The 12,244-nt window shown below is 31.4% G+C and overlaps 1 protein-coding gene across 1 annotated transcript in view; it reads left to right on the top strand.

The window, feature by feature from the left end:
* MED17 (mediator complex subunit 17) overlaps window positions 1-9,722 on the top strand; it is a 28,166-nt gene extending 18,444 nt beyond the window's left edge. The window contains exons 8-14 of the mRNA XM_067263805.1: window positions 1,665-1,727; window positions 3,076-3,272; window positions 3,389-3,445; window positions 8,664-8,801; window positions 8,885-8,999; window positions 9,066-9,214; window positions 9,288-9,722. Coding sequence (XP_067119906.1) covers window positions 1,665-1,727; window positions 3,076-3,272; window positions 3,389-3,445; window positions 8,664-8,801; window positions 8,885-8,999; window positions 9,066-9,214; window positions 9,288-9,501 — 933 coding nt within the window. The 3' untranslated portion in view covers window positions 9,502-9,722. The remainder of the gene's footprint in view (window positions 1-1,664; window positions 1,728-3,075; window positions 3,273-3,388; window positions 3,446-8,663; window positions 8,802-8,884; window positions 9,000-9,065; window positions 9,215-9,287) is intronic.
* The last annotated feature ends 2,522 nt before the right edge of the window (window positions 9,723-12,244 follow it).

The following is a 12,244-nucleotide window of genomic DNA, read 5'->3' as shown; positions in this document are numbered from 1 at the left end:
AAGTAAAATGTTATTTTTACAGCTGAAAAGATAAATAAGATATTGTATATATATTTTAATTATATATTCTATGTATACTTTTTGGTAATTTCACATCCCTAATGCAAATTTGATGTTTTTGCAATCCATTGTTGTTATTCACTTTATAATGACCAAGTTAAAATACAATACGGCTGTCGTCATGTACCTCTGAACAGCAGACACCTGTAAATAATGGACAAACTTCTCAGTCCCGATGGTGTCCCTATTTGAAGGTTATGCTGTTTTATTTTTAAAAAATTGATAACTAGCTAATAAAATGACTAATATTACAACTGACTGTGAAAGTTACTAATTTTCTGTTATAAATTAGTTATAACAGAGCTCAAAAATGCAATAAGATTATTTGGCTTATTAGTTATAACTTTCAAAAACAATAATAAACATGAAAATAATTCATAGTTGTTAAATCAGATAAATTTTCCAAATCGTTAAGAAAAATATAAGAAAGAAAGAAAGAAAAATATTCATTAGTATAAAGTATCTAGTTCTGTTTACAATAACAGAACTACACATCTAAACAGTGAATAATTTATGTGTAAATATAACAAATTATATTTTGAACAAACATTTTTGACTTGTTTAACAAGTCATGTTCAGATTACAAGTTAAAGAAATTCCAAAATAGAATTATATAAACTTAACTCGTAACCTGATGACTCATTATATGGATCAAAAATATTTACCATGTTTTCCGGTGGCGTATAAGATGACTTTTTAACCCAGGAAAAACTTCTCAAAAGTCGGGGGTCATCTTATACGCCTGGTGTTGTCTTATAGGGCGAGTATATTCCGAACTCTATATTTTAACTGTAAAAATTGGGGGTCGTCTTATATGCCGGAAAATACGGTATTTGAAACTGATTAATTTAATATTAAATAATTATATTTCTGTTTATAAGCTATTTTATTTTATAAAACATAAAGAGACCTGTTTTATGCAAATTATTCTGATTGTGATTCTTTATCTATATAGGTAGGTAGTTATGGATGCCTATTAATCACCAAGGAATAGTTTTAAAGAATCATGACTTTTATAAACACTGGTTTATATAAAATATAAAGAAGTCTTATTTATTTAAATATTGAATTGCTTAGTTCAAAAATTTTAATGAATTAAATGTTGTTACTTGAACTGAACTCAGTTATTAATATTTCAAATAATATTACTTCAGTGGCGTAGCGTAGTGGGGGCGGCAGGGGTGGCCCGCCCCAGGCGGCACTTTTAGGGGGCGGCAAAATTTCACGATAAATAATAACAATACAATACACCTATACGATACACAATAATGATTGTTCTTGCCGAAAAGTTCTTTAGAATTACTGTATATTTTAGTCTTTTAAATTGAGTTACCTAAATAAGGGGGCGGTGAATTTTCCTCTGCCCCGGGCGGCTGACACCCACGCTACGCCACTGTATTACTTATTAAATATAAAGAATATAGTTAGAAATTACTATAATAGTTTAATAATCAGAATTAATTGAAAGCCTTTAGTTAAATCAAGCGTTGTTCATCTGGTGATCTGGAACTGTTATTTATTCTATATTTTGTGCATATACAGTATTGTTCATATAATTATCTTTACTAGAAACAAATTCATAAATTATTAAATTATTATCACAGCTTTTTCCAGGAGTACAGTTGTGCATAGGTTTGTGTCATACTACTGCAAACTGCCGATCAAAGGTATGTATGTTGAAACTATGAATTTTTATAAAGTAATATACATAAAATAACAATATTTTGTATAATTATTGTAAAAATTTTTAAATGTGAATGCTACTCATAGTTTGTTGAGTAGTCATGTAATATTAAAATATTAATTATTAGTAAATATTCTTACGGAATTATAAATTTTATCATTATTATAACTAAATAAGATTTTTTAATTATTACAACTTCATAATTATGAAGTTAATAATAAAATTAGTTAAAATAATTTTATTGTCAATTAGTTCATAATTATTAATTTGGAGAAAATATATATTATTCATAATACATTTCTAGCTTATTTTTGATAAATTTTGAGGCTCTATAACTCAAAGTTATGATTATTTTTATATATTAAAATATGTTATCAGCAAATACAACAAATACGGCAGAATCTATTTATTGTAAACACAGATATAATCAGTCATCTGTTATCAGAATTAGCATGTCCCAAAACATATAAATTAAAATACATGTATAAAACTTCATTTATTATGGAATTAGAATTTTGTCATAGTTACTATTATCTTCAGCTAAATAGGCATTTTTTAAGCTGTCTTTTCATACTATGGCCCTCAGCATGCGATAATGATGCATAATTGTCATCAGTTATCATTTTCATGTTTTAAGTTACAGGAATTAATAATAATTAATAAATCCAAATAAATTAACATTATACATTTTGTAATTGTTTTACATGCTTTTAATGTCAATAATATTGAATTTTCATTAATTGCCACTTTACTTACTCCTGCTTATTGTTATCAGTCAGTTATTACATGGAAGATCAAAAAGTAACTTTTTAAAACTAGCAACACAGACAAATACTTTTATTGAGGAAATGAAAGCATACAGGACTTATCTATAAGCAATAATCAACCCAACCTCATTAGGAATTTATTGCAACATATAACAAGTTTGTTCATCCTGTTCTTAAAAAATGTGTTCAGGATATTTTCTTTCAAGTTCAAGCTTTCAATGGATTTCATCAAGTGAACCCATTTTTGCCCAGAAAAATCAAATAACTGCACGTACTTCTTTGCAAAATCATTTTTCTAACTTTGTCATCATTTGAAAATGCTATGCTATAACTGTTCCATACTCATGCATTCTGATTATTTGATGTTGTCAATCTGGGTCATTACATTACTACTTTAGCTACATTGGAGTTACTTGATATTGCTTTTGTTTTTAAAATATTTTGATCATCCCATGTATTATCAGTGTAGGTTAGTCCCAAAGTGATTACAGTAGATGGATTCAACTGTATTATATTAGAAGTTAATAGTCAGCTCTTATAAAATTTGTTGTTTTTTGTTTTTAGACCACTTCAACCCAAACAGGCGATCATAAACCAGTACTGGAACATTCATTACATCAACTATTACGAGAAATTCACTACAATGCACTACATCATCCAATGCCTCATCCCACAACTGCCACTCTCGGTGTCAGTAAGAGGAGACGATTAGCAGGACCAGAGGCGTGCGATCGACAAACTTTAATAGAGTCATCAAAAAAGTACATTTATAAACATTTTTTTTAGAATTAAAACTATACATATTAAATAATTAAATTGTAAGCAGTTGTTCTTTTGTAACAAAAAAATTAATTTATTTTTCATTTATTATTTTAAGTGAAACAATTTTAGAACAAGTAATTCATCAAACACAGCATGTTGTGCTTAGACTGAGGTAAGAAAATATATCATTAATTTATTTTTATTATGTTAATTAATGAATGTATATTTGTTGCAAATAAAGAAAAATCTAAATAAATATTTATAAACTTTAAATGTTTCCATAGATTCTGGAAATTATTGTATAAAGTGTTATTTAGCTAGCTCATTCATAGTGATTTCCAGATACTAATGAGAAAATTTCAAATATAATTTTTATGGGAATTAAAATTTCATAATAATCTGTAAAAATGAAAACATTAGAAATTGAAAAATATTAAATGTATCATTGTAAATATATAAAAATGTTTAAATTGATTTTAACAGGAAAACCGAAAATAAATTGTGGTTTAATAATATTTATCACTTTTTTAGTGTCTTCTGAATACAGATGAGTTATAATATTGTGCCATAAATTATTAGAAATTGATTAAACTATTTTCTAATAATGAAACATATTGTTAAGGCTTTGGATTAGAACCATTATTAATTTTTTGTAACAAAATTGCTATTTTAATATAAAAGTCATTGAGAAAAAAGTTAGGCACCCAAATAGAATTCTTTGATTACTACAAAACTTGGAATATGAATGTATCTTAGACAAATATGTAAGTGATTACAGTTGCAATCCAATTGCATGCTGAATACATCACCAGAGTGCCTTGAAATCACTGACCAGTATTCTACAAAAAGGCTTGCAGAAACTCTGTGCACCTGTTGTTTGGGAGGTTTTTGAATGTCATGCATGTCTGTATATTGCTGATGGAGTTTGAGAAAGACTACAGGATGGCTGTTTTACTGAACTGCATGCCATCTGGGCCATTCTGATTTGACTGGGGTACATCAGGACAGACCACCTGGGGAAATGATCATCTGATTGTGAGACAAGCACAAACAACTGCAACAGCATCTTGTCCACCGTCCAAAGACAGATAACAGCACTGTTACAAAATCCTCTCCTTTCCTGTATCATTGGCAGCGGAGGTAAATTTGCATGCATGATGACTGCTACACATCCTGCCATTAGAATTCCGAAGTTGCCAGTTTCCATTATAATGGTCCCTTAATCCCTTAACAGAGAAGTGCAGACTGCTATGGACTGGCAGCATATCATCATTAGTGACAAATTCTGGTTCTGTTTGGAAATAATGATCATTGGCAAGCACTTCAATTCTGCCTTTACTGTTTAGTGGCTCACTACCCACACTGCTAGTGTGCTGGTCTGAGGTGTTATCTTGTATGACAATCAGTCACCACACCTAGTTAGTGGGCAAGATGCATTAACAGCACAACAATACATTCAGGAAATCCTATGTTCTCATTTTGCTTTTTATGATAGAACTGCAAATAGCCATTTCCCACAAGGTAATGTTTGGCCACATATAGCTAGGGTTTTCTAGGAATGACTGTCAGTTGCCCTACTTCCTTGGCCTGCCCAGTCCCCAGATTTATTATCCATAAAGCACTTGTGGGAGCAAGTGAGATGCCACTTTTCTTCATCTACATACAAGTTTGAGGGATCTAGAGTGGCATTTGTAACATCTGTAGGTAAATCTGTTGCAAGATAGCAAACAGTACCTGTATTGCCACATGTATCCAAGCAAGGGAAGGTCCCATAAGTTACTATAGGTTCCTTTAAATTGTACCATTGTTTGCACAGAAAATTGTCCTTTTGGTATGATGATATGATTACTTATTACCATCATTTACACTAATAAAGTTTCATTCAATTTGAATGCCTCCTCTTTGGTGCATAACTTTTTTGGTCAATGAATGTAATTTTCTTATGTTAATTTTCTCATTCACTTATAATTTCAGTAGTGAAATTATAAGTGAAGCTTTATTATACCATTCTCAAAAGCAGATAAAGATTTAGTGAGACGACTTTAATCTTTCAAACAGCTGAAAGGAGCACAGTATATTACATTAGATTAACTAAACTAATTGCATAGCATCCATCAGGTGCCAACAGGAAGAGTTCTAGAAATTCTCCAAGAAGACGAAAAAATAATAATTAGTATTGATTATCCAAGAATTTCTTATGCAGACTTTAAAGAAAAACATTAAAAAACTTAGAATAGTTTATTTGCATTTTTGTGTATAAAAACTGATGATCTAGTTTCTTCTTGGATCCATCCTTCAGTTCCAAATAAGAATCCATATTAATTCTATTAAAAAATTCAAAACAATTACATTTGAAAAAGTGTTGGTATAATATAATCTAGGAATATCTGAATAGATGTAAAACACATTTACACTTAATGGCAGGGGAGGGCAGAAATTTGCATCACCATTTTGTGCTTGCCCAACATAGTATATATCAGCAAAAGGTCTACAGCAATTCAGTATTAGCTTTTGAAATAATTGGCCAAGAGTGACTTTTGATATCACTCAGGTACAAAGCGCTGTTTCAGCCTTATGGAAACTATTTAAAAGTCATTCTTTTCTTTATGCATATGCCAATTATCATCTGATGAAAGTAGAATGATATAAAGGATTGCATGCTAAGTAAAATATCAAATAATAGTTTTCATTATTTCATTTTATGCCTCCAAAAATTTATATCTGGTTTGTAGGACTGATTGGGCCTTTTCCAAAGATGGGTGTAGCCATAGTGAAATAATTAAGAGGTGAAAGATGAAGAACTTTGGCATTTCAAAGAAAGGAGTCCATTTTGTTGTTGCCATAAAAGGAAAATTTAGAGAAGCTGAAAGTTTGGGGACCACAGTACCTTCACTGAGTCAGACACCTGCCATAATGAAAAAGATGAAGGCCTCAGTGAGTGGGGCAAACTACTTAAAAAGACACTTCTGTATCAACAGTTAATTGAATAATTTCAAAAAACCTACAGCTACAAAAGAAATGCAAACTCTGAGTTCACAAGCTCATCTTTTATCATATTGCAGAGAGAAAGACCAACTGTAGAGAACGAGAGGTGGAAGTTTGTCATAACTCTTGAAGCTTGGATGTACCTGCCTGACACAAAAAATTCGAGTGATATATACCCAAGGGATCAGAAACACTTTTAAACTTGGGTCTGTGAATGCAAGGATAGTTTCAGGAAAGGCTTTATAGTTGTGAGTTCCTGCCTATAATGGCAAACTAAAACTACAAAAACTTGTTCGGAGGTCAAAGTTGACCATATTCAAGCACAAAATTCTATTGTTGTATAGTATATGGTGTGGAGACTTCAAAGGTATGGTTTCAAGACAAAGCATCGAGTCATATCTCACATTCAATCCTAGAATTTCTGAAGGTGTAGGAAGAAACTGGAATAAAGTTGATACCTTTTCTAACATACCTGTTAATGCAGTATCCATAGATTTTTGTGCCTTTGGGCTATCTTGAATATCATTGACCTTGAACATTAGATGGATTATGGAAAGCCTTTTGCAATGATGAATGGGAAAAATGGACCAAAATTCTCTGAGAGTATATTTGCAGTGGAAAATTCAATGTCTGGCAATAGTGAATGAAAGCAGGATAGAGCATGATAGTGGTGGAGGAAGGGATTTTCTTGAACAGCTATTAGAAATGTTTCCATAAGACTGAAACAACCCCTGTATATGTGTATATATAAAACTATAATAATAATAATAATAATAATAATAATAATAATCATTATTATTAGACATTATTGAATCCATGGAAGAGGGCGAGTTCTACAAGTATTTAGGATTCCAACAGGCCAAACTAACAGAACATACACAAATAAAGCAAAGATTAATTAAAGAATACCAAAGTAGGTTAAATGCTATTCTCAGAACACAATTAAATGCAAAACACACAGTTAAAGCAATAAACACATATGTCATCCCAGTACTCACATATTCTTTTGGAGTTATACATTGGACTCACACTGATCTTGAGCAACTCCAAAGGAAAACAAGAACAACACTTACTAAGCATAAACAACATCATCCTAAATCCGCCACAGAAAGATTAACCCTTCCACGTAAAGATGGCGGACGTGGCCTGATTGACATAGTTAACCTTCACTACAAACAAATACAGTCACTGCGAGAGTTTTTCTACAAAAAACAAGAAACATCACAATTACATAAAGCAGTAACTCTAGCAGACTCGAATAACACACCATTAAACTTACACTCACATCATATGGACACAACACAACATATAAAAAGCATAGACACCATTAAGCAATCGTGGGCTCAAAAGGCACTCCATGGCAGGCATCCTTACGATCTGGCCCAGGATTTTGTTGACAAAACTGCGTCAAACAGCTGGTTAGCTCGGGGATGCCTCTTTGGGGAGACGGAAGGATTCATGATCGCCATACAGGATCAGGTCATAAATACTAAAAACTACAGAAAACACATACTCAAAGATGCAACACTCACAAATGACACATGCAGAAAATGTCACATCATGCCAGAAACTATACAACACATCACCTCTGGTTGCAAGCTCTTGGCACAGACAGATTATTTACACAGACATAACCAAGTAGCAAATATAATACACCAAGAGCTTGCAAAGAAACACAAATTAGCAGACATCCACGAACCATACTACAAATACATTCCACAGACAGTATTGGAAAACAACACGCACAAAATGTACTACGACAGAGCCATAATCACAGATAAAACAATTTACCACAACAGACCAGACATCACACTCATTGACAAACACAATAAAATCACATACATTATAGACATATCCATTCCAAACACTCACAATATACAAAACGCATGCACTGAAAAAATTAGCAAGTACACAGAACTCGCCCAGGAAATAAGGCATCTGTGGAGGATGGATGGGGTGCTTATTGTACCTGTAGTTCTCTCCTCTACAGGTGTCATACCACACACACTACACAAAAGCCTGGGCACATTAGAATTGAATAGAAACACATACATCACTCTACAGAAGGCCACTATATTGAATACATGTCATATTGTGAGAAAATTCCTGAATACAGACACACACACTGATACACTTCTTTAATTTCTGTTTTGGTTACTATGCCTTGACTTTGGTCCGGCATAGTACTTAGCCACCGGTGTTAACCGAGATATCTAACTTAACCCAACATAATAATAATAATTTTTAAATGCAGAAAAAACCTACAGGCATTCCAATTAAGACTGTCCTGTATATCATATAAATGCATAAAAACACCTGTAGGTTTTTCTGCAATTATATGATATAAAGTCTGCCATAGTGATTTAGTTTCTAAATCATTGTATGTATAATTTTTTTTACTTTAGGACTATGTATATGATTGATACATATGCTTGTGAAATAAAAGATCCTTTAATTGTTGCACATTGGGTATGTCTTAACAGCCCCAATAAAAGCAGTGTTAAGATAAATATTATGACTCATGGATATGAAACTATATGCAGGTATGTGATGCTTTTCTCAAAAACATTTATTATAAATAATAATAATAATATTTTTTAATGAATATATATTAATCTCTGTTCAGAACACCATTAGTTATACATGTTGGAAGAAGAAGTTTAAAAGCCATTTGTCGTGATGGAAGGACTATGAATTTATCATACGAACCACAGGAACTACATTATCTGTTGATGTGTCAGGTAATAAAATATTTTCAAGTATTAATGATATTTTAATATCAATGTTAATTTTACAAAATTTTGTAGGTTTCACAGCATCAAGTCAATGCAGTTCAAGCTTTGGCTAAACTAATGGGGTGGAAGGTGTTATCCACCTGTAATCACATAGGAGTCGGTGCCGTAGAACCGATCGGAAATGCCTCTTCAGTAATTATGGCATCGCCTACCGGAGATAGGTAATTACTTAACATATTTAAAGGAACAAGTAACAACTGTTTAAAATAAAATATTTGTACTTATTCTTTGTAGAGTAATTGCCGTAAGGTGCGGTCCACAAACCGGAGTTCATGTGAGCGTCTCTTCCTCTCCCCAACAACAAGACTTTTATCCCAGTACTTTAGTTCGAGATAGAAAATGGCAGAACCTCAGCGGAAACTTTAGAGAAGTGTGTTGGGAACGAATGGAAGGCCGTAACTTTTTGAATAAAATGGAGCATTTGATGGGAAGTCTGACTACTTGCTGACCAAACGAGAAATTTGCAAGAAATTTGTTTTTGAACATCTTTTTCTGATGATATTCATTAAAGTCATCAATATTGTTAAATCATCATCATTTTTACAGCGTACAATTTTAAACGTTGCTCTGTACAAATATAATCTATAATTATATCCAGTTTTGGTAAATTATATTCTGTATATATCAATATATATATATATATATTAAATAAACTAATTTCTAGAGATAGATATGGCCTTTATATTTCATTTGATATGTCATAGTAATCAATATTTCTTTTTCCCTACCTAATTAATATGTATAATGTAGCAAAATTTAATAATTTTGAACTATCAAAATCATAATAATATACGTTATTCAGACAGTACACACACCCTAATCTAACATCCATTTAATTCAAATCTATTTTGTTCATTTTTACTGCTAAATTTTCCAGCCAATAACAAAACTAAATTGCAAATTTGTTTTTAAAAATAACAATTTTGTAAAATTAATATGTACTGTACATTTTAGCATAAATACGTTTAGCAAATACAGTATAAAAGATACATTTGTCTTTAAAGATGATTTTTAGGCTACGGTTTGAAAAAATTGTAGACCTATAAATTCCCACTGCTGTCTGCCACCTTTAATTTCGCGAACGGAGTTACTTAGATGAAAATCTAGACCAGATAAGGAAATCTTAGGGGCAGGAGGCTTCGATTATATTACGATTATATACTATATGAACATCCGGTTTCGACCGCAAGTCACGTTATTTCAATTCAAAAATTTTCCCATGAATGAAGTGAGTCAGATGACCGGCACGACTATGTTGTTATCAGGTAAAGTATGATGCACAGGGGCAAGACATTACAAATTTGAGATGGAGAACATATACTTTGAATTGAATAAATTAAGAATATGATTGAAAATTGCAACCCGGCATTGTGACGATGTCACAATAAATAATTGCTCGTTTTCATAGACTTTCATAAATAATTTTTAACCTTAAAGTTTTGCATGATAAATATTTTTTAAAAGTTTATCATTTTGGATCTGTTTTTTATGTATAAAATTTAATGAGCTTGCAAAATCCAGAATTACCATAAACTAAATGTTTTGTAAACATACAAAATAAATATGAAATTTTCTGAATATTAATATCATACCAGACACCTAGTTTTTTTTTCAAAATTAGTAAAAAAGTGATACGCGAATGATAAAGTAATACAGTCGGATTATAGTTAAACAAGTTATAGTATTTTAATAACAGACTGAACGAAAACACGAAAATTTAACAATATATATTTTTAAAATTTAAAATAAAAAATAACATGAAATTCAGACACCATAAAAACGTTTCCCAGTAAGTGAACTGTGTGCTAAATATTCAAAGGAATAGTAAAAAATTTAAATGAAAAATTCTTAAAACGGCACTGAATGTTTGCGCTTGTAGTATTATTATTATTTCGCAAAGGCAAAAAGAACTACGATAAAGTAAGAAAACATCAAGTTCCTTGAATACAAAACCTGAATGCATAAGTCGCGTGTGTTAATAATGTCTACATTCTCTTGATCTCTACATTCAATTTGGGTCTAAAATTTGACTCTCACGTAAAATGGATTAAATCCTTTGCTTTTTCAATCCAAAACTCAGTATTTTTCTATTTGACTTACCTTTCATTTGCGGTCTTTCGATTCTTCGCTTTTTCCTTTTTAGTGTTAATTTTGTGAACCTCCTAACCTCCTTTTACATGAAATTGAATTTAGAATTTCGCTCTTTTCGCTTCTTCTCTTTAATTAATATCAATGTAATCGCCAAAAATATTTAGTGTTGAAGAGTCTACTAGATGTTACTGTCCTGATTGGGATAATAAATAAAATAAGCTTACTGTATGAAATGACTTCTTTGATTTCAAGTTTCATTAAAAAAATAATGTAACTGTTTATAAGTTTCACTAAAGTATTGATGTAAGTATTTTAATGAGTCCTACAATATCACGGCGTGGATGATAAACACGTCATCGACCTTCTCTTCTGCTCCTCTCTTCTCAGGCAGATCTATGCCCGCCGAATCGAACTATTGTATTCCTTGTAATTCCACATTCAATTAGTCATAACTCGCTCATTACGGTCCGTAGAATAAAATGCTTTGAATGACTGTATTATCGTACAAACAGTATCATTTTGCCAAAATTAATCAACATTCAAAGTACTAAAATCGATGGGGGACACAGGTGTGGTACTCCTTGCAAGATGGAAAATTAGAAAATTGACCATTTCAATATGTTATTATATAGTTTAACTTGTAAAAATAACAAGTTATGAATCTATAAGAAATCTGACACTGGTGACATTGAATCTGTAAGAAATCGGTATTTGATTTACAACAGCTGGTTCAATAACTGTTTTATAAAAATCATTTAGATCATAAATGTGAGATCTATTCTATCTAGAAAAGAATTTTGAAACTTATGCATCTAGTTCAAAGCAGGGTCTAGCCTTAACTGTTTTCAATAAAACTGAAGTTTCTGTATCCAACGAGAGGATTATGTGGCATATTCAACGTCATATCACGCATAAATATTCACTTGCGATATGATGTTTGAATATGCATTTAATATATCCCCATAAAAAATGCTCCATTTTTTAATGGGAATACATCAAGAACATTGTGTATGCCAAAAAGATTTGAGATTTCTAGTATCTGATGTATAGGATCGCAGCAAAACTTCAAACGTTGTTCAAGTAAACCTGGCACAAAATCT

Source organism: Centruroides vittatus, unplaced genomic scaffold, assembly GCF_030686945.1.
Source record: "Centruroides vittatus isolate TY-2023 unplaced genomic scaffold, ASM3068694v2 contig_18, whole genome shotgun sequence".
Lineage (NCBI taxonomy): Eukaryota > Metazoa > Arthropoda > Arachnida > Scorpiones > Buthidae > Centruroides > Centruroides vittatus.
Note: the sequence above shows the minus strand (reverse complement) of the source record. Positions and strands in the feature narration are given on the sequence as shown.